Source organism: Anarrhichthys ocellatus, unplaced genomic scaffold, assembly GCF_004355925.1.
Source record: "Anarrhichthys ocellatus isolate YVR2014 unplaced genomic scaffold, GSC_Weel_1.0 scaffold18, whole genome shotgun sequence".
Taxonomy (NCBI): domain Eukaryota; kingdom Metazoa; phylum Chordata; class Actinopteri; order Perciformes; family Anarhichadidae; genus Anarrhichthys; species Anarrhichthys ocellatus.
In genome coordinates this window covers 2,573,675-2,596,923 of record NW_022280048.1, presented here as the reverse complement: position 1 = coordinate 2,596,923, position 23,249 = coordinate 2,573,675, and the positions used below count along the sequence as shown (strand labels likewise).

The window sequence follows — 23,249 nt, the reverse complement described above, 5'->3', positions numbered from 1 at the left end:
TATTTATATATATATACGTATATATTTATTTATATATATATATATGTATATATTTATTTATATATATATATATATATTTATATTTACAAAATATTATCCTCATTATTTTGAGTAGAATAATTCGACCACCACCATACACACAAACACAGTTCTGAAATCAAAATTCCGCCCCTGCTAAGGGACTCGCATGCTGATGTCTCAGGTTCCCAATTTGAGTGTGTGTGTGTGCGTATGTGTGTGAGAGAGAGAGAGAGAGAGAGAGAGAGAGAGAGAGAGAGAGAGAGAGGGAGAGAGAATCCAAACAGGGGTATCCAATACAGGATAAAATTAGGCAGCCGGCCCTTATATTGCTGACGGAGCTGGGGTGGCCAAAAAAAGCCTGGAGTGCGAGCCAACAGTGGAAGCACAAGGAAGGGAGGAAAGCAAGCTGGATCGTCGCTGAAATGGCCACCAAACGTAAGAAAATAAATGGTGACAGCTTAAAGTAAAGTGATTTAGAGGTCAGAGTCCAGCTGTCAGACGGAGGAGGAAAAGAGAATTTATTTTTTCCCCTCTGCTGGGCAGGTGTGAATACAGACAGGATGACCAGTCAAATACTGAGACATGTCTTTCATTTGGTGGACAGATGGGACTCGACTAAATGAGACCCTACTGCTGATTGACTGTTGTTTGTTTGTTTGTTTCATTCTTAAAGGTCCACATTGCCCCATACGAATAGAAGATTTAGAAGTTATACAAGATATATTTTTTCTTCTAAGGCTATTTTTTAGATTATATTTTACTTTTTTTAGGATCAGATTGAGGTTATGCCATGCTTGCAAAATGACGGCATAAGTATAAGTGTCTCTGTTTCTGCCTCAACAGCTTCCTGTCCAAATTTACCAATAAAAAAGAAAATCTGAAATAACTTCACCGATATATTTCGGTAGAAACCTGGTTATGAAAATGGGTTGCTGGTTTAATGTGTGTGTGTGTGTGTGTGAGTGTGTGTGCGTTTGTGTGTTTGTGTGTATGCGTGTATGCATGAGTCAGTTACTTGTAAATTGTCTTTTGAGATACAAACTGTTAGTGTTTGCATGTTTAAGTGTTTGTTTTATTCAGAAAATGACCTTGAGATTAACACTGGCGTTAGGAGGCTAAATGAATGTTTTGGTGTTTGAAGATCTGTCATCCTGTGACTCATAGTATAATTATCGCATCTTATTATTGATATGCATTATCACACTATCATGCAGATGCATCTTTTTCCTGAAATATTGTCTTTTTTTTGTCAAGGATAGAAATGAGTAATAATATTCTACTTCTTAGGATGTCCTTGATCTGAATACGAGGCCTGAATTTGTCCAAATGAACAGTATGCTAACACTGTAAAGATAAAAAGAAAATTGTGCTGAATAGAACTTCTAGATACGACCAATAGACAACATCTGTTGTATCCATGTATAGATAGCTGGCATATTTATTGACTCACTTACTGTTCTTAAAAAACTCAACATCTATGTTTTTAAATAACTGTCCATTTTGCCTCTCATTTAACGAAAACGTCTCCGGCACAGAGCGAGAGATGTGTGTCACGTTTCTGTCAACACCAGCAGATGTTTATTGTAATAAACAGAGGAAGACTGAAGAGGATCTGGGTCGCTTGAATCAGTAGTTAGAGTCACACACACTCACCGCTTTTTCAAATTGGTGTCACTTTTCAAAGAATTTTTTTTGGAAAACTGATATGAAGTTATCTGAAACAAAGTCTGAGCCTCTTTAAAAGCCACAGGAACATATTATCTACCATGCAGATACAGCGCCACAAAAAAACTCTCTCTTACTCTCAGGCATCTTTACAGCCAATGCAATCTTCTCTACACCCTTCTGTCATCTTTCTAAGTGATACCACAATGACGAGTTATCAACTGGTTGTAGTGATTATGGCTTGACGGTCAAAAAAATAAGGCAGCAAAGAAAACACTGCTTCATTGGCAGGTATGCAAAATAAAACCTTAAGATGATCACACAAGTGTCCCCAAAATAAAACCAAAAACAAATGTTTCTCATTGATTTCTATATTTACAAAAAATAAAGTACCTTATCTAACCGACCAAGGCCTTAGTGAGTGATCTACAAACTTCATCCCTGTGTCAATCATTCATTCATTGTAATTCATCTCATTTACTGTTTCTAACATGTGTGTGTGTCTTCTTGTGCAGTTGTGGATCTGGTGTATTGGCGCAAAATGAGTAAGACTGGTGTGGTGTTCACGGGGCTGGTGATCAGTCTGGCCAGTCTGTTCCAGCTCAGCGCCATCACCGTGTTCTCCCACATCTGTCTGGGTGTGATGTCCGTCACCTTCATCCTCCGTCTTTGCTATAAACTGCTGGAGCTGCTGCGCTGGAACCCCGGGGTGCATCCCTTCCAGTGAGTCTGTCGATGTTGATTCAGACTTCATGTGTGTTTTTCCAACTCCAAGCCCACACCGAACGCTGCTGCGCTGCACGAGTCGATAATCGTGTTGCATTGTGATTAAACGTAGGGCCTCGTTTTGTATCCCTTCAGAATTTGTGTTCTTCAGGGCCCGTGTATGTGTCTCTTTCTCCAGGTCATATCTGGATCATGACAGCTCTCTGACAGATAAGGAGACAGTGATGCTGGTGGAGGAGGTGGTGCTGCTGATCGCATTCGCCTTCACAGAGATCAAACGGCTGATTTTCATCGAGAGCATGATCGACTCAATTAAGGTCAGAGTATGACACGTATGCAGCTTCACAGAGCGGCATAGTGGGGTTGTTGACTCTCAGTGGGATCTATAGTACAATAGATTACTTTGTTGACACAGTATTATTGCATTAAGTTAACAATCCCTTTTTTTCTCTGTTCTCTCAGTTTGTTGTGCTCCTGTATCTGCTGTCCTATGTCGGAGTCCTAACCAGCGGACTGACTCTGGTGATAACTGGTGAGTTGATTCATTCATAAATGGCTCATGAGTGTTTTCTAATCTGCCAACTCTCTGATTAAGGTCGATAGGCAAACAAAAGCTACTCAGTAAAAGTAAGGGAAAGATCATGGACAGGGTTTAAAGAGACCAACTTTGACAAGAGAGAGACCAAGTCTCCTCTTTCAAAGTCAAATCGAGTGTCCAACCTTTCACCCTGACCTCATCCACACAGAGACATGTTGCACTCCACAGATTTCAATGGAAAAACGTACTTCACAAATTAAAATAAACCGGTACCGTAGTACTGAAATCATTTCTCCTTTGTCTTTGTCTTTACAGCTGTGATCGCTGTTTTCTCCCTTCCTCTGTTTTACAAAAAGCAGCAGGTGAGCGTTTCTTGTTTTTTTTTAATCTTACAATCAAAATCCTTCATTGAACTGCAACATCTACTTCAAGCAGGAAAAAGTATAAACCAGCAATATAATATTATTATAATGACTTTGAAAATGACTTGAGAAATAGAAGTTGGATACAGAAATGCACTGACCCGTTTGTCATCTTGGTAACAGATGCGGATAAGGAGGATAGTTAGAGCCGTCAAAGCTTTTGTTAAGAGAATCAAAAACATGTAAGTAACCTGCTCTTTAACTACTGTTCCTTTACGTGCTCATGGTAACACAACATGAACATCATTTTGTTGTGATGCTCCTGTTTTGCTGCAGGTGCCTTGGTCTGTATGCTTCAATGAAACCCGCTCCTGCCCATGCCCATGCCCCCGCATCTGCACCAACGCCTGCATCCGCATCTGCATCGAAACAGAAAGCCAAGTCAAAGTAACTTGTTGGTCGCGTGTCGAAAGCACTCAGAATTTGGAATTTGGAAAATGTTGGAATGGTACATCCTCTGTTGGGCCGCTTTGAGGGGCAGCTCATTTCCCTTTCTCCACCATGATGTTTGTTTATGGGAGCAAGATTTAATTGATCCCGACAGCTGAAACAAAGCTACCATTCACTCACGGAGAAGGAGTGGAAATGTACGAGGAGAAGAATTTTATTTATCGAGATGCTTTCTGTGGGATGCAACCAGTTCACAGTCATCTACTCCAAGCAGGGCCAGAATAGCACTGTTTTATATTCCCTTTGATAACATGTCTATTTTTACACAACAGCGAGCACCATGTTCCTGTTAAGCTGAAGAATTATTCATAACGAAGCAGTGAAGCATAATTGCTGCTCTCATTATGTAGCATCATAAATTGTTAGCTGGCTAGAATAAATCTGACGTGAACATCACCTGCCATTAATTAACATGAATGGTTTAGCGCTTGCTACATTGAAGTATTAGCAAAAGCTTTTTAAGAAGCAACACCTTACACCTTTTATGAGAAACAATGAGTGCATTGTCCTCTGCTCTTCATGCTCATTGTATTTTATCAGGTCCAAACAGTGACTTCCCTCTGCTCTTGGTTAATGATTAAAGTTAAGTGCAGCAAATCTTAACAAGCGAGAGCAACTTTAACCATCCTGCAGTAACTCCAGCTGATATTGGACTGATGTATGGCACAAAGTTTAAATATTTTTTTACTTTACAGTTAAGACAAGTTTACTTTTGAGCTCATATTTGAACTGCTGGTTAAAACTTGGTCAACGGAAACAAAAGACAGTTACTTAATGGAAATGTTATCATCCTGAAGGTAAACTCATCAATCCTACAGCATCAAGAAAATTGCATTTGACTCAAGAACTTCCGCTATGATATTATTTGTCAGTCCATAATATAACAATTCAATGCTTCCAGCGAGGATCTCATGTTTTCATGTCAATACAACTGGTCGCTGGCACAACTCCATGTCAACATTTTCCAAATCAACCAAGAATGTGGTCGTCGTTTGTTTCTAAAGAAATAACTGAGACATCTCCATAAAATTACACAAAACACCTCATGAAGCAAAATCAGATTTTCTCTGGAATGCAACATGATTGTTTTTTTTTCTTTTTTTGTCAAAAGTTGTAAAACCTTAAAGGAAACAGAGTTCTCTCATTGTTAAAGTTTTAATATTTAAATAAGTTACATGAGTTAATTGGACAAAGTTTTTGCCGTTAATGTAACTCCAGACACTTCAGTTGTTACCTGACATGGAGCGTTGCACTTGTCAACTTGCTGTGTGTTATATGGACAGTCAAACTTATATAATTATATTTGATAAATTCCCACTCAATGTGACAGTCATTTAAAAATTCCCCCCGTGCTTTAACTGACATTAAGTTGAGTAGATAATGACAAAAGCTTATATTTTGGGTGACCTATTCCTTTATTTATCCTTTTCTGACAACTGTACAGCTTCATCTGCCAAACCTGAGCCAGTTTATATTGAGCAGTGATTTCAATGCCGTTAGCGTGTCGGGTTAATGTTGGTGACCATGTGGTGCTCTCTAGTGGTCGGTGTTTCAGATCTTGAAATGTAGCTGCACTCATACTAACATGTCTTAATGAACTGAAGTGATTTCACACTGTAAGCCCAGGTTGAAGCATCCTTCAAAGAGGGCTTTGGTAATTTCAGTATGTAATAAAAAAAAAAGGTTCAGTACACCTCAGTTATTAAAAGAAAAACATAAAAGTGTGATCATAATTAGAAAGATGTTTAAAGGGAGGCATGACAGGGCTTTGCTTTTTTTCTGTTATGGTAGTCACTTTTAGCTTTTCTTTTAGATTGACTTATTTCTATATTTGTTATTTTTTATTGTTATTTCCTATTATGTTGCTCCCAAATAAAAGGTTATTTACTAAAAGAAGAATTTGCATGGTAAATCCGTTACTCGTATTAACTTTATTAATAATAATGTCAAAGTCCTTTTTTAACAGCAGATGTTTGACTTTTAGTCGGAGAAGCACAGGTGTCCCTTACATTAAAGATGTTCTGTTCAAATGTACCAGTAAGACATGACAGCGTGACAATGAGCCAACATGCACTACCAGGGCCCTGTAACTAAAGCAGCGTAACTGAGTCCAGCCATCATTGTATTATTTATACCTGTGCTATTACTGTAACAAGTCAAATGTCCTCTTGAAAAGGGTCCATTGCTCTGTGTAAAACAGAACAGGCAAACCAACCACTGAAGTTCATACAGCTAAATAAACAGGAGACTAAAATGTTCACAGTACACAGCAGAGGTTCATTTAAAGAGACAAATATGATAACGTGTGTTAATCTGCCACCCAGGACACAGATTTTGTCTAAATCAACACAGAACAAACATTCCTGAATTATTTCTGAACTGCTAGCTGACAGTTATGCTTCCCATTAAACATGCAGTCCGGTGTGATAGACCATCAGTGTGGATTGATTTTTAGATTTACAAAAATAACCCTCCATTTTCCTCGTCTTAATTAATGCGTAGTATCCATCTGTGACTTAATATCTCCACCTCTCTAAAATCTAGCAACACTACATTATACTTTTAATCCTATACAATGACGTTCTCATGGACAGAGAGAAGCAAAGGGTCAAATTGACCTCATATAGAAACACTCGGTGAAGGCAACACACTCACCACCGGGCGTTGCACTGACATGTTTGTCCACTAGGTGCTGCTCTTGAAAGTGTCAGCTGCGCCCCTTCACGAGGAGACGATGGAGCAACCCACTGATCACCCACTGATCTGAGGTAGATGCATCCTGGCATGTTACCCATGTTAAACCCCGTCAACACAATGCCCTCAAATACAAACACTGCATCATCTACACCATTCGTTCCCCGGTAATAAAAACAGTTTTTCTCTCTGTTGTGAAAATGTCAGTGGCTTCAATGTGACTGTGACCTTGAGATGAATTTACCTCAGAAACCCTCCACGCGTCAATTCAAACTCTCAAGTCTTCAAGGACCTCTTCTCTTGTTTCTGCACGGAGTGACTCAGAGCTTCCATCTCACGGTGCGTTTGCTTTCAGGGGGCTGTTGAACACCTTCATCTAGCTCGTCTGAGTGACAACAGATGATGATTTATAATCTACTGTTACAGCATCATGTCAATCAAAGAGCACAACACTGAAGATATGTAAAACCTACAGCATACTGTATAGAGGAATGTCAATATGGCACTTCAGAGAATTAGTTCTTAAGAAAGAAGTCTGAGAATTGTTACAGGAGTATGAAGTACATAAACCACTTGCCGATGCTCTGAATACTTCACACAGTATATACAGTAACATCTCAGATTATTGTTTGCCTGATTAGTAGGAGGTTATGACTCTAGATAATGACACTATCATAGAGGCTATATTTATACATTTACAAATCTACTATTTCTGCGGCCCAAAAAAAACAAACAAAAAAAACAAAAAAAAAACACCATTGTGTCACAACACTACAACAGCAAAACACAACTGGGACAGAAATACCTTAATGAATCCCTTCATGGTCTGTGTTGCAGTTAGTACATTTGGTCTCAGTGGACCTAAGCAGGTTGGATCTGCAGTGGTTTGGTCCAGTGGTGTGCCTGAGAATAGAGTCTCTGATTTATACTGTGTGGTACCCTCTCTAATAAATTAAAAGGTGAAACGGTGTTTGGATATAGTGGATATCTGTGACCCTCAGATGTTTTCTACCTACTCGTGTATAGTATATGGTGCACAAGCTGATTAGAGAGCAGATGTGATTTCTAAAGCATCATCTTGGTATTCTGAGTGATATCAAACACTAATAAACAGGATATCTGCAAACAGAAATAAGAAAAAAAAAAAAAAAAGAACTAACAACTTTTTGAGAAATCAATAGCTCTCTCTTGTCTGTACAGCAAATATGAAGCTAAAGCCAGAAGGCGGTTTGCTTAGTTTAGCACAAAGCATAGAGGCAGAGGGAATCAACTAGCCTGGCTCCAACCAAATTTGAAACAAATGTTAAAACTACTCCTCAAAGACAAATAACATTTAACGATATGAAATAAAAAAGGTAATGTGTGAGAGATGTTGTCCTCTAATGCTGCCAGCTGTTTCCTCCTCTGGATTGATGGCTCAGTGAATCAGGTGAAGCCTCAGTCAGAGTGAATGACTGCCATGTGCACACGGAGACTGGGTTCAGTATTTCCGTCACACGTAGTGTTCGCGGTGGTTGATGTACACCCGGTCTGTCCCACTCTGATGACACACCCACTGCAGGCGGGACAGCTGCTGGGTGGGGCTTCGTGCTGCCGGTGGTCCTGGCCTTGTTGCGGTTGGCCGCTGCCCGTCAGTCGGCTCGTGCCTGCGGTCCGCCCTGCGCGTCTGTTGATTGTAAATGACACAAAACAGTTTTATCATCTCATGCGATTTCTCACGTCAGAGCATCAGAGAGTCACATAAAAGTTTTCTTCCTGGGTGAGACTAGAAAAAGTACAAGCTAATGAAAGGTTGAGTTGAGCACACAAATTAAAGATTCAAACCATCCTACATATTAAATGAGCACAGCCATTAAGGCCTCCTGTTTAATACACTCGGATGATGACAGTCAGTATCTAGGTTATTACTTCCTGTTGTGACTCAGCACGCATCACCAGCTCACCAAGCGTTAATCTTGTGATAAGTACATAATGGATTCAGATGAAATATAGACTTACTGACATGATCTCAAAGTGGTTATGTAAATTGGGTGGGATTTACCTGACAGAGCCAGGCCACTTGTGATGCGTGGACACCCAGGGGAACGGCCGGAGCTCTCTCAGAGTAGGGAGGAGGCGGCTTGTGTGTCGGAGGAAGGTCAATCCTTCAGAGAAAGAGAAAAAGAAACCGCGGTGAGGAGAGATTTTATTTCTGGTCAGACACCTGAAAGAGTAAGCGAAGAAAAGAAGCAGCATACAACAACTAGTTAAGTAAATTAGTCATTTAGAGACGGGCTGCTTGAAGGGACACCTTTTGACTCAAATAACCCTGATGATGCAATAGTGAGGTCATCCGGGTTATCATGGGTTCGGCTTGGAAATTGCAAATTCATATCACAGAGCCTGCGAAGCGAACTGGAGGTGTGGAGTTTTCTAATTTATTGAAATCCCCCCCCTCCACTACTAAACTGAAACCTAGAAACTAACCTCAGCCATTCATAAATGATGTCATAACAGGCATTGATTCTCTGACACTGTATTTCACTTGATACTGCTCTTCTCTTTAATAATTGGGATGAGGAGTGGTAAGAGATTCCAGTCCAGTGACACGCCGTCCTGCACTCACGTCTGTGTGTGTGTGATTAAGGAGAGGGTCGAGGCCTGCGTCCACCCGCCCCCCCGTCATCCCACTGGGACTTCCAGCCACGGTCACACTTAAGATGCTAAGTTTGTAGTGGCATTGACCACAGAACCAACACGCAGCAAGATGCACCGTCCTGCAGTGTCAGTGTGGTGATGCAGGGCCCATCCCCATGCACATAGGATTTTCCTCCTTAATTCATGCTGTTTTCTGCCAGTCAGCAGTGTCTGAAGGTGGCCTATTACCACCGTCACGTAATCAGTCATGTTGAAACTCAGTCAGGGGTATACGCTGCCACTCAACTTAGGATGTACAATTTTACAGAGGACAATATGTTTGGAGTAAAGAAGCAAGGCAAAGCAAATGCCATTGATAAGTTGACTTTTCCTTTTATTTAGGAGGAGAGAAAATATGAGGTTGCCATGGTTGGTAATCCAAATTAATTTGAGCTGAAACAATAATAATCCATGTATGACCATGTTTTTGATTACAACTTTTCACTCTGTACTTCCTAATTATAAGCTGCAACTTGAATATCCAATCAGTCTACGTCCCCTTTTTCATACACGATTGACTCATCTAGAATTGAAATTTAGAATTCAGCACATTGAGTTAAATGCTTCAGGAGTAACATGTATTTCAGCAGTTAGCTTCCTTCCTTGAGACGTGCTCGATGAGTGTAGCTGTGCTTCCCTGCAGTGAGCATGCTCAATGACACACCAACACAGGGATGGATGACGGGGGGGGATCAACCTGCAGCCTTGCAGATATGGTCCACAGGTTCATAATAATGATTTGCATGTAATGGGTAGCTGGTTGATCAGCAGTATTGGACACATTAAGTACAGTTCTCTTGCTGTAAATGCAAGATGGAAGCAATAGAAGCAGCGGTAATCACGGTTATGCAGAACATAGACAACAAAGACACACAAAATGAAATGTCAGTCACGGGACGCTGGCGGAGTGTGAGCCAGCTCCTTCTGTAAATAATTCAACCTCAAAGTTATTCTTCTTGGATCTAACATTGACATGAGCACCGGTGCACTGTAGGAACAGACTGAACGAAATAGGACAAGGGCTTGCTGCCAGGACGGCAATTATCTGCCACCCCTCAACCTTGTCCCGCAGCCTGCCTGCTCCGGGGCGTGCACCGCTGCAGCTCTCGCCACGGGGAGGAAGGAGCAACTCCCTGAACCCTCTCTGATGGGCTTCAGTCAACCTCGCAAAGGTATCGTGTCATTAATTAACCAACGAACATGTTCTGCAGCATGAATTATCGGTCACACTCACACTTTGTCGGTGAAAGCTGGCGGCGGGGCCTTGCGGGCGGTGAGGATTACGATGATGAAGACAGCGATGAGGAAGAGAGCGAGGACCGCGCCCATCACGGCTCCGGCCACCACGATGGAGTTCGACCTCTCTTCTTGAGACTGGTCTGAGATAGAATAGAGAGAGAGACTGTCAGTATAACACTAACACAGGAATATCAACATGAGGAAGTACAAGAGAAAGAGTCAAAAGCTGCATTGAAACTTGGGATATTCGTTACAAGATGCACAACTCAACCTATGCACCCTAGAGCCAACGAGAGTGACAGCAGCATCAGTTCAGACCTGCAGATGACAGGACGTACCGTATAGACGTCACCATCCGCAGGCAAGGAAACTAAAAGCTTCTGCAAGTTTGACACTTACCTACAAAGCATCTGAGGCTTGACCTTTTAATTGCAATAAAACATTTTCAAACTTGCAACATGTAAGAGATTTGTTAACTGGAGCACAGTTTGGAGAGGAGTACAAACTGCTCCTGAGTGTCATCATGTTTCTTCTCTCCTTAAGGACTGTCCTCCTTGTAATGCAACTGTGGAGAGGAAAGGAAGGGGCTCTTAACCGACTTAAAATTAAAAAAAAAAGAAAGTAGGATGGGGGAGCGATGCAGATGGAAAAAGAAAAGGGACCATAAAAGCCTCTGAACTGCTCTTTGAAACTCTATTACTCACTAATCATTCACTTTACACGTTCACCTCCCTCTGTCCGTGCATGTCTCTACATTGTCCTTCCTCTGTCTTTTGTGGGAGTCGAGTTCTAGTTGCTGAATTTGCTTTGTTTGACCATATGCTTGCATACGCTCCATGTTGTCCACTGAGAGGATTAGGATTAAATGTGATTAAGATGCATTAAACTCACAGAGCAGCCAGTTTTGGCCAATCAGCAGTATTGTGTAAAACGGTGACACTGAAGGAACTGGAGGACAAAAGGTGACATGGGTGTGTGTGTGTGTGTGTGGGATGGGGGGGGGTGGAGCAAAGTGTGTAATGGTCAATTCCAGTGTTGAGGTTGGAGAGAGAGAAAAAAAAAAAAAATCAATAACGTGCTGAGATGAGAATCCTAAATAACAGTTCAATTAGGATGCAGATTGAACAAGCGGAGACTTCTGAGCTCGCCCCTGAATGCCACTTCTTCTTCCTTCTTCCCCTCCCCCTCTCCTCTCCTGTCATGCCATGCTGTCCTCTAACAGCTAATAACCATTCGATTACCTTTGATGGCTGCTGAACTATGACAAGAGCCTCTTGAGTTGATCAAAAAGCCTTTAAAAATGCAGTTCATCAAGCTGCCTGCTTTAATGCATTCATAATGTGACAAGGGATGAAAACTGCTCACAATGCATGAAGCACCATCAACAGCTCTTAAGGTGTATCCAAACAGGAGTCTATTTGGGACAATTAAAGGCATGGACGTATAGGTTTTTCTCCCGTTTGAACATTTCATTGGTACAAATAGCATCCCTTCTGGAGTGGCTTGGATTAGTGGTGGATCAACTGTCCCCACACTGGGATCTGGCTCCAGTGCAAGGCTCTTTCTGTCTCTCCTACTTCAGCACTTTATCTCACGCAGGCACACATCATCACTGTGAAGTCAGGAGAAGTGCATGCTGGCGCTCGGCGAGGTCAGCGTAGCAGACCTGCTCATTACAAATTAAACACAGCACACCTCGGTGGCTCGAAGAGGGATGGAGTGATGGCAAGACATCCCAACCCCCCCCCCCCCAAATGTTAAAACCTTAACAGCAGGCAGCAGTGTCAAGGGTCATGCTATTGCCCAGACAACAGACCCCATAGGGAGCAGATGCTGGTGTAATAGCAGAGAGGAGGGGGAAGTTTAGAGCGCTAGGTGGTCTGTCGTTTTTTTCTCTCCGACTTCTATCTCAATATTTTCAGCTCAATGATGGTGACAACTTGAACCAACCTCTGTCGAGGAGTTAATATCAAAGAGTCTCTCGCACGCAGCATCCCTCTCCGCTGCCGGAGACGTCTGCTCACTCCTTTGTGCGTCGTGAAAAGTATCCTTGGAAACTGTTGTGTCGCAGGCAAAAAGCAAACCCACTGATCTTCCACACTAGTGTCTCGAACAAATTCAAGCATTGCCGGCTGACATCATTACTACACCGAGCCGCTTCCCTTTTGTCCGCTTCACCGTTCACACCGAGCATGCCTCGTTTCAAGGTCAGAATGACAACCACCACTGTGACCGTGATAAGATCTACAGAAGGCAGAGAGGTCAGCGGGACCTTTCAGGGAGACCGTGCTCCTGAGGACCAGGAGTCCAAGCTCGACGGTGTCACGGTCACATCAGCGTACGCCCTTCTAGCCAGAAGAGCTGTCTGCGGTGAAAGCGGGGCGTACGGGGCAATTCTCAATTCCAGTCGCTAATTCTCTCTTTCCTGCTCTGCCTTACACAGCAGCACACTTTAACTCTCAGCTCTCCCCCCCCCCCCCGCATCCCTTTGCTTTCTGTGGCCAGGTAGAGCTCGCAGGAAGACAGCCTCCATCAGCAGCTCCGGATGAGCTTGTTGCCATGGGGACAGTCAATGGGCTGGTGAGTGGGGACTTTGGGCCAGACATAAACACTCGGCGTTTAAAAAAGACATGGGGGGGGGAGTGGGTTCACAAAAGGAGACGAGCTGTAGGGGAGAGCGAAGAGGGCCTTTCCGTCCTGAAACGAAGCAAACGATGAGCGGTGAGGAGGTCAGAGGAGGTGCCGGGTCTCCCCTCGCTCCAGAATTCTGTGGTATTAAAAAGTGTGATGAAGACGAGGTGAAGTGAGGAAACGGGATTTTGGATTACATCATGCAACTCCCACATGTGCACATTGGGTTGGGGGGCGGGAGGAGGGGTACGCAGCACGAGGGAGCTAGAGATGATGTCATTTATAGAAGCACAAAGAGGCTGAGACCGAGCAGTCTGAGTAACGGCAAGCTCAAAAACCTCCAGAGAGAATAACTCGCAGGTGCTAAGGTGCTTTATTGAACTAAAATATCTCAAAAAGATTGACAAAATAATGCTCCACTGTAGTCGCTGACATAAATATTTTTTTTTGTCCCTTCCAGAGACTTACATTTTCTTCTGTATATACAAAAAAAAACAAAAAACACGACCACAAGGTGCTTTTCATTGACAATGCGAGACTGAAGTTCATTTTTCACCTCGGCTGTGGAACAACAGTGAATCAACAGAAACCAAAACCCCCGACGGAAAACTGAAGTCGAGATGCTCTCGCTAATTTTACATCAAAAATGCATTCAAGCTTTTGTCCTTTCGTGTGCATTAACGTCTCCGGGTTTGCAAATATACTACGTCATTAACACGGTGACTGGGGCAGAGAAGTGAATATGGCACTACGGAGTCCTCCTAACACACAGTAAGCAGAAAACAAAAAGGCAAGAAATAAATCTCACAGAGCAACAACACAAGTTCTTAAATCCATAAGTAAACAATGATAAGAGAACACATTTCTTCTTCTAGGTATCTAAGGCACTAGTTTTATTTCTCAACCCATAGTGAAGGACGTTTATCAAGGTAAAGATACTGAGGACTGATCTTTATACAAATACATGTCACAGTACAAAAGAACTTCATTTATCCAGGCGAGGGCTGAAAAATGACAAGTCAAGCAAAAAATAGTCTATTGATTAGAATTTCCTTCTTAGTGCATAGAAGCAAACACAAGAAGGAGTTACGCTGCCGTGCTTCCTGTTATTCTCTGCATTTATGTGACCAGAGAGGCGTCAGCAGCACAGACGCCCCCAAAACCTCACTTTGAATTCATCTAAATGAGGTTTTGTGGTTCACAAATCGCCAACTGAACACTTATTTTTGGCCACTCCCATTAAAAGGGTCAGTTCACCCAAAAAAAAAAAAAAAATCTCACTTACATGTGGTGGTATCTAATAATGCATACAGTTTTGAGATTTTCTCAGACTTCGACCTCCACACCAATACGATGAAGGTGGAAGGAGGTCATGACATTGAAACATTGCATTAAAAGACATTTTACCGCAGCATCACTGGACAGAAACATTGTTGGAGTTACTTTGGGTGATCCACACTGTAAACGTTTCATCATTGGAACTACATTCTAGCAAAGAAAGAGCGTGTTCGATAGATTATCCGGTGCTTTTGGCGACATATAGCAAACCTTTCTGTAAGTGAGGAATTGTGTTAAAGTAATTGGAGTCAACTAAAACCTAGCTACTTATTAGAACAGGAAGCTTCTGTCCATGGGAATAAATGAGCTCTGGTGTACTGCACAGCGTTTGAAATGAGTTTAAACAACATGAACTGCAGTATGCGGGTCATCTCTGCTAGCGAGTTACAGTGACACATTATCAAATCCCACGAGGAGAATTGCAGCCTATTCGCCGCACAAAATTCACATCCTGACAAATAATTAGTGAGGGTTCATAACAATATAACTAATTCCCATTTTGACAACTGTTACTGTATTATATTAAAGTGGCCTAAAGCATCTTTTCACTTCTATTTCCGGCTACACGACCCTGTATACAACAGTGATACTCATTTATATAAGCTTATAATCAGTTTTTAGCTAGTCAGCAATACCTATGTGAGACTGTCGTCATATTTATACATACACAAGTTAAACAAATATTTGGCATCTAGCACCAAATATGGAATAAGTGGCCATACTACTAAAGTTGGCATGTATTCACAAACACTAGTGCGCATGAAAGAAACTGTTGGATCTCCTCCATGCTGTCTGGTAAATAGGTGCATGTGCCAAAATAATTTGACTGCGTGTAAAGTACAAAAACTGAAATTCATATTTAAATCGATAATGGCTTTCTGCAAGTTTGACACCTGAACTACTGGGGCTCCATAGCCCGACGATGACATGGACATTTCAAACACTTTCTCCTCACTTCACTCACAGTACTTGGTGTGCCTGCAACGTGGGAGAGTCTTGATTAGCAATAAATGTGTCTGGTAACAAATGAATAAATCCAGCCGCAAATCCCGTTTAGAGAAGAAAAAAAAAAAAAAAAAAGGCATAGGGTGTATTATTTTAGAAAGGATAATGATGAATGAACGTGCAACAAAATATTTTTTGTCCCATCTGGCGAGGAAGCACTGTGCTGTGGCTTTGATAACCACGAGCGACAGTGACAGCACATCCATCCCAGATGACCTGATTTGTCTTTATAATGTGTATTTGACTGTAGTAATACTGGTAGTAATAATAATAAATGCTTAATTTACAAAAACACCAACTAGTGAACATGACTGGAGTGTGCAGTTGCACACATGGATAAGCAACAATAATGCCTCAGATTGGGATTGTGTCGCAGTCGTGTATTTTTCTATGGATTACTCAGAGGAGTGAAATTAGTCCGTCGGTGGTTATTTGTGGTCGGGCGTACTGGCGGCACTCTTGAATGACTTCTTTGTGCAACGAAATACATTGTGGCTGGGAGGCCAGCGTATGGTGCCTGCCATACTGTGGCCTGCGTTCAACAATACCCCACGCTGATAGCACTCTTGAATTTTCCAAGAGGCCTGGGTTGGTGCCAGAGTGCAAACTCTCAAAACACATCCATTACCATATGGTAGATAACAGGAGAATGTGTTTGAGGCTAAATCAAGAAGACAACCAGCCAGAAACTCTTCCCCGAATCAATAAAACACACAAATCTTGCAGAATGTTGGAGCTTATTTGCATCTCAAGGCTCGACTGTTTGATAAATCCAGTCTGTTGTTACGGTGAGCTGTGCCTCGTTCATGCAGACATCCCTGCTTGCCCTCCCGAGGATATACAGTAGAAATGCTCTTAAGGTTCCCACTCTGAGCCATCAGTGTTAAAAGGACATTATTAGGACATCGGTGGTCAAGTCCTCAAGCTCACAAGTCTCCCATCATGGTAAGTTACATAACGGGTCGACATTTCTGGTAGAAAACAAATGACGTGGTCGTCCGTTACAAAGTTTTGCAAAAGGCAGTGCAATATATTTTGTGATTATAAATCAGTGTGGAGAGGTCATCAGCTGTGAAGTTATTCTGATTTCTCAGTGGGATAAACCTTTTTGTTTAATTAGCCTATATGTCTTTACTGTGTCCTACTGAGTTTTAGAAAAAAGGGACCTGTGATCCTTTGAATTTCATGGAATTACTTCCAGTCATGGGTTCTGTACCATTCGTGAATATCAGCCATTCATATTCAGAGGTCAGAGGTCGTCTTAATGAATCAGTGTAAGCAAAATCAACACATACAAAATGGGCAAGTGACATATAGCCTGAGAAGGCTGATTTTGCGGAAACAAAAACAAAAAAATCATCCTTCTACCACAACCACGTGTGGTCTGCAAGCCCCCGGGGCTTCAACTCAACTGAAAGACATAAGTAAACACATTGGCAGTCCATGTAGTAAGGCAGAGAGCGCACATACATCCTGATCTTTAGTTAGTCTAGTGACACGCTGACTTTAGGCATGTAGATGTTGACCGTCAAAGTGGTTGTGCAGTCCAGTCTGTCGAGTCCACAGTCTGCCCACACCAAGAACAGACACATTGTGTCTCAAGTGTCGACCAGGAAACTTGAACCAAACGAGAGAACTACAGAACTGAGATTAGATAGAAGTGTGCCTGTGCGAACAGAACAGAAATAATGTGCTTCTTCTTAATTCAATGAAACCTTGGGATTTCCGTTGTTTCTCTGCTCCTGCGGTGACCGGGGGAGCTTGTCAAACGTACCACTCCCTCCGTGAGATGACAGACCCGTCTGTGTGAGAGACGTAATCCCCCTCGGGCCCATTATCGTAGCAGTCGTCTGACAGGTGGGGGGGGCCGTTTCTCTGTGGTTTCGGTGAATGAGGGTATCTGGCACATCTGGCCTGCCGTGGACTAGAATACTGCGTGTGTTCACGTTGGGGATTCTGCTGATTGCTGGGATGACTGCTCTCCCTCATTGCCCTAGTGTAGCCATTAGAGGGGTACTCCTCGCCGTTGTAGTTGCTATGGCGACGGCGATCACGCTCACGTTTGAGCTGGCGGTCCCCCCACTCCTCTCGGTCGTGGTCCTGAAGGTGGGCGCTGCTCCCGGCTTTCGTAGGGTGGAGCTCATGCTGCGTGGGGGCCTTCTGGAGGTCATTGGGGCCCAGGTACTGTTTGGTGTAGTAGTTCCCGTGGAAGGTTTGCGGCTTCCGTAGGTAATACACGCCAACCAGAGACAGCAGCAGTAGCAGAAACAAGGCCCCGCCCACAGCCCCACCCACTATGGAGCCAAGATTACTCTCAGGTAGGGCTTCACGCGTGGGGGAGCTGAGAAGAACATGCCCCTTATCATCGACTAAGGTGGAGGAGGCAGAGCCAGTTAGGACAGGAGCAGTAATGGTGGAAGGCATGGTGGGAGGATCTAATGGAGGGAAGGAGGGTGAGGGGGGGGGAGTAGAGGGGAGAGATGAAGAGACAGAAAAGCAGAGAATGTCAATGCCAACTACATCAGCATTTTACTAAGTAGGGATCACTACCATCAACTCAACCACCATACATACTAAACTAAGGAGCACATGCTCGCAGCAGCCTACGGTTTGCATTGCCAATTCCTCAGAGCATTGTGAATACTCGGATGATTAAACAATGATTGGGAAGTAAAACATGAACATTTATTTGGGAAAATGAGCTGACACAATTGGAATATTAGGAACAGCGCTTCCATCGAACCATAACGCAAAGAATCTCTCCGTCTGTGTGTCTTTATATCTCGAGGACAGTTCATCCGATCTACTTGACGTTAGGCAGGTGTATTCTCTACTTGCACAAAGCAGTGGGACGTATATCCGTTTCACAAACTGCCCGTCTGTTTACTTTCCGTCAACTCTACAGTAACGTTACATTCGCCTCCAGTGACACAGGGCTTTTTCACAGTTAGCTTTGTACATATTGTATTTACAGTAGTGTTTTATCATTTTGATAATCACCTCAGCGTCTTTAAATAAGAAGGTTAGCCAGTCAGCCAGCCTTGTTGCCTCCTAAAATAAAGGAGAGCACCGTTAACTTTACGAGGAGTGCAGTCAGCTCAACAGGGTTTTACTCTTTATCAGTTTATGTTCTCCTCCGGGAGCTTTCACTCCTTTCCAGCTTATCCTGAGGCATGGCGACCTGATGTTAAAGCTGTGAAAATCAGGCTAACATTGGCAGTGCCGCGCAGATCGAAAAGTGTCTGATGGTATGCCACTATGCTTCAGCTGCAATTGCTGACTAGTTCCACTGGCATATACCGTTTCCTTATGGCAGGTGTCCCTTGAAAGGCCATTGTCAGACAGTCACACCTGTACCGCCCCTTCATATTGTTTCCTGTCTCTATTGGCAATGTAGTGCAACATAATGCCATAAATAAAGGAATGTATATATTTGTCTCGTCTGTTCCGTTTTTGGGACATGTGCGATGTGTTTGAAATGGAAGATAACGTTACTTTAGGGTTGACAGGAAGTTAACAGCCATGCAGTTCGTAAAGAGGATCTACATCTAATTACATTGTGCAAGTATTGAATTGCTGGGGACCCAAGGACCTTTTGAACCGTAACTCTCAGAAACTAAATCCCTTTCATTGGATTTTGTGGGTCCAGATGAATCTATCCATATAAGCCACGCCCATTTGCATATAGATTGATTTTCCGCCATTTTGAAAGGTGTCTGAATCAGATTTTTTGCTACTCTTCCAACTAATTTTGAGCAATTGTCACCAAATTTGGCAAAGACCATCTCTGGACCAAGCCAGATAAAGCTACTCTTTATTTTTTATGTTTTCTTCGATTGTTCTGCTATTACTGACCCTCGAATTAAGCACAAATGCTGTAGGCAGGACTTATATTGAAGAAAATGTCCCATCTTGGTGCCATTTGGCCAATCGGTGGCGCTATAGCAGCATAATCTGACTATAAAAGGAAGGATTCTCTGTGTTTTTTTATATGTATGACCGCCCTTTGCATATCTCGAGAACCACTCATCTAATCAACTTCACACTTGACATGTGCAAGCAGCTATGCCGCGGTTCTCAACAACATTTCAAGCAGCACTTCTGGGGCAATCGACCAGTTCTGGACGGGCACGCGCTCTGAACGGTCACTGCACTAGATAAAATAAACAGCAAAATGATAAGAAACACCATAGTAGTGTCTATGATTCTCCCAAGATAAATCCCACTAGACATTAGTGGGACATTAGATAGAAACGCAAACCATTTCCTGTAATTTCCTGACTATGTTGTGATACCAATTTTAAAGTACATTTACAAAGTATTTTGTATATTTCATGATTAAATCGCCTGAGAATATGCAATTAGAACATGCAATCATTCGAACACCAAACTTAAACTGTACTGGATAAGGGTGATGCCTCCAAATCACAGAAAAGCCAACAGCCACAATCAGAAGGAGCTAAAGTAATGGAAAGAATTTGGGTCTAAAAGTTTTAATGGTGCTGCAAAATGGCTCTGCCACTATAAAGACGGTGCTAGGCCAGCCAGATCTGGCTGGCCAGATGAGAGATGACACAAACCCGAAGGATTGTAGCCTCCAAGTATGTGAATTGTACAACTCCATGCGGAGGCAGTGAACCGACAACATGCAACACATACAACGAAGGGTACACCAACATGTGTGAGCTTGCGCACACCCGTACAGGTCCTCTCAAAGGAAAATGAAATATGGATGATAAATAATAAATAGGAGTTGAAAAGATCCAGTTAATGTTTTATGAATCTGGGACATCATCTCACAGTAAGGCTGCAGGCTTTTGCCTCTTACCGCATGACACATGCAGAAATAAAAGAAACACAGAAAAGGAAGCAAGAGAGATGTAAAAGAAGATCACATCATAATCAGAACTTCATTCAGGAAGAGCGCTTCCCACAGACAAGACAGATTTTGTGAAACCAGAGGGGCATGCTCATCATACACAAAAGAGAGACATACTTAGAAGCCAAGCCAAGAAGACAGAGCAGGGGCAGTGCTCTGTGGTCTAAAGAGGCCTTAAATATGTGCAGCTGTTTGGCCCAGGACCTCCCCTTTTGAACATCTGGAGACTTAATGTTAATCAGCATGCAATTAGGACTAAATGTAAAGGTCAAATATTATCAGTGCCAACACAATTTGAGTGAGTGAATGCTTGGTCGACTGTCAGTATGTACAGAATGGGTGAGAGTGATGCAGTGTCACATTTCAGCTTGAAGGACAATGTCACAGGCAGTGATACCCTCTGTGACGTGCGTGCAAGCACAGTGATTCCTATGGGAAGAGAAGGCAGCAGGAGTCAGCTGCGCGCACGCTCTCGCTCACCTTGTATGAGAATGCGCACATCCCGGCTGCGGAGGTTGATGTCATTGGCAACCTCGCACCTGTAAACTCCAGAGTCATTCCGCTGGAGGGGACGCAGGAAGAGCAAAGTGCTGTTCATTATTTCCACCCCTTCTTGCATTTCACTGTCCAATCTATGATGCACAAGAGACACAGATGTTTAGACACACGAAGACACACCTACAATAAACATGCACATGTGACAAAGATATTTTAAAATATTGGCAAAGGAAAGCCAACATTTCAGTCTTCAATTTAGATTATAATGAATGTCCTTATTCTTATTCATTTTCATTTTATTAATCTGTTTTTTATTTCACTTACATATTTTACATCTAAATTCATTGTCTATCTGCCCTTGTTTGAATGTGTTGCTTTTTTTTTTGTAAAGCACTTTAAGCTAAAACTGTTGAATAAAAAGAGCTCTATAAATATAGCTATCATCATTATTTGTATTATCATTATTAATAATAATAATAAGACTCATCAATTAATACTTCAATACTTTCGGAGAAGAAAAACAACAGGGAAAAGGAAAGTGTCATACAAACAGACACACACACCTGATCCATCTGAAGTGATTAGCCGGTGGGTTTGCGTTGGCTTTGCACGTCATTTGAACATTTTCCAGACCAACATACCAGTCTCCATCATAGCCCACAACAGAGATATCAGGAGCAACTAAAGAGAGGGGGGGAAACAAATATTTGAGATTTCACTACAAACATAACAAACAACCTGAAAAAACTGTTCCTGCTCGCTGTTCAATCATAGCGTTTAACCGTAACAAGGTACCTGGTATACGTCAAGGTCAATTTTCATATATTAAAAATATTTCTGCTGTTGTACTAATAGTTCTGGCTCAAACACTGCTTTACATCAGCAAACATGCAAGATGACCGTTTGCCTGGTTTGTGTGTAGCCTTATATGGAGTCTGAGGCCAATCATGGCCTCGAGACATGAGCCCGTTTCCTCCAAATATGCATTGTGTGTTTTAATAATCTATGAAGTCAAAAACATAGTACAGTGTACAGAGAAGCAAACGGTAATGACTGTTTTCACAATTTCAAACCAAATCATCAACACTATTCCCCAACTGTGGGGTCAGTTATCATTGGTTTTTTTGACAGTCATCAACAAAATGTTTGGCGGTGCTTTTTTTCTGGGCTATAAGTTATAGTTTTTTAACGGAACTAATTTGACTCCTTTCACCGGTCTATTTGCAGCTGCTGCACAGAGACCCATTAGTGCCCCACAAAGTACAGATATGTGCTCGAACATCTATGGGGGCAAACATTTCTACTTTTGACACTTTAGGGGAACACACCGACATAGAAAAATAAAGAGAGAAAAACAGATTTTGAAAAAAAGAAGAAAATCAAGGAAACCACCACAGCCTTTCTTAAACCATAATTAATACCAGTAGGAAGCTTGCATGGATTGTCCTTGATTTAATCTCTGTCAATTCAGCCGTTTTCAAAAGTGAATTGCTGTTGAAGTGCTTCAAATAAATCAAACATCAACACTGACAAGGCCAAGCAACATCAACTGAATGCTGTTGGAAATCAGATGCCTTTACTTTTTAGATTGTCCGCCTTTACTTTCTGCTAAATACAGTGTTTGACTGTTCAAGGAAAGTAAAGGAAGGGAGCAAGGAAATCACTGCTATACTTGCCCCCTTTCAATTGACAGATGGGAGTTTTCTCTTGGACCGAAACCCCCCCCACACACATTTTACAGTGCAGACTGTACTGCTCTCTAAAATACACTCACTTCATAATGAAAGTCTTACAGCAGGAACGAATCACGATCAATCAGCATATTTACTATAAGGCCCCTTAAGGCCCCTCTTTAATGTGCACTCACACTGCACATTGAGTTGGTAGGGGATCCTGAAGTCACTCTGCAGGGCCGGGTGGCGGACGACACAGGTGAGTGATTGGCCCTGGACGTGACGTGTGGGCTGCCAGAGGTAGCTCACTTGCGTGCTGGTTGTGCCGTTGGTTTCGTCAAATAGCTGCACTTCGGACTGTCCAAAAAGGTTGGACTCCCAGGACACCTCAGCAGGGGGCCGGGCTCGCTCAGCAATACAAGTGGCCACCACAGTATCGTTGCCACCGTCGAGCAAAGCAGACGAACCTGCAGACACGTAGACTTTCGGCTCCACTGTGAGACAGACAGGGAGCAAAGATAAGTAGAAAAAAAAAAAAAAAAAGAGTTGGCAAATTAGAATTTCAAGACCGTTCTGAGGTTATTCTACCGAGTTAATTGTACTTTAAAAGGTCTAAATTACATTTCTGTTTGATCAATACCAGTTTTCTTTTGATGCGTTCTCTCCTCTTATGTCATTCCACTAGTACCTATTAATAGCAGCTCTAGCAAACCCTGTGATATGTTCTGTGAAAACGGATTCAGTGTGCACACACACACACACACACACACACACACACACACACACACACACAC

At 42.5% G+C, this 23,249-nt stretch overlaps 2 protein-coding genes across 4 annotated transcripts in view; one reads left to right on the top strand and one right to left on the bottom strand.

Moving 5' to 3' along the window:
* The first annotated feature begins 421 nt into the window (after window positions 1–421).
* Window positions 422–5,600, top strand: rtn2b (reticulon 2b). The gene is made up of 7 exons (XM_031857487.1): window positions 422–456; window positions 2,202–2,409; window positions 2,591–2,729; window positions 2,875–2,944; window positions 3,266–3,312; window positions 3,496–3,554; window positions 3,649–5,600. Exons 1-7 carry the CDS (start codon window positions 444–446, stop codon window positions 3,761–3,763), a joined length of 651 nt encoding a protein of 216 aa, XP_031713347.1. The 5' UTR covers window positions 422–443; the 3' UTR covers window positions 3,764–5,600.
* Window positions 5,601–5,675: 75 nt separating this feature from the next.
* nectin3b (nectin cell adhesion molecule 3b) overlaps window positions 5,676–23,249 on the bottom strand; it is a 25,256-nt gene continuing 7,682 nt past the window's right edge. For 2 of the 3 annotated variants that reach the window (XM_031857474.1, XM_031857473.1), the window contains exons 3-6: window positions 22,650–22,949; window positions 21,346–21,463; window positions 20,765–20,916; window positions 14,867–17,840 (exon numbers count right to left, since the gene is read on the bottom strand). In XM_031857474.1, the coding sequence (XP_031713334.1) occupies window positions 17,170–17,840; window positions 20,765–20,916; window positions 21,346–21,463; window positions 22,650–22,949 (1,241 nt within the window). In that variant the 3' untranslated portion in view covers window positions 14,867–17,169. Of the gene's footprint in view, window positions 8,183–8,557; window positions 8,661–10,426; window positions 10,572–14,866; window positions 17,841–20,764; window positions 20,917–21,345; window positions 21,464–22,649; window positions 22,950–23,249 lie in introns of those variants that run through there. The other variant, XM_031857476.1, reaches the window with a different exon arrangement.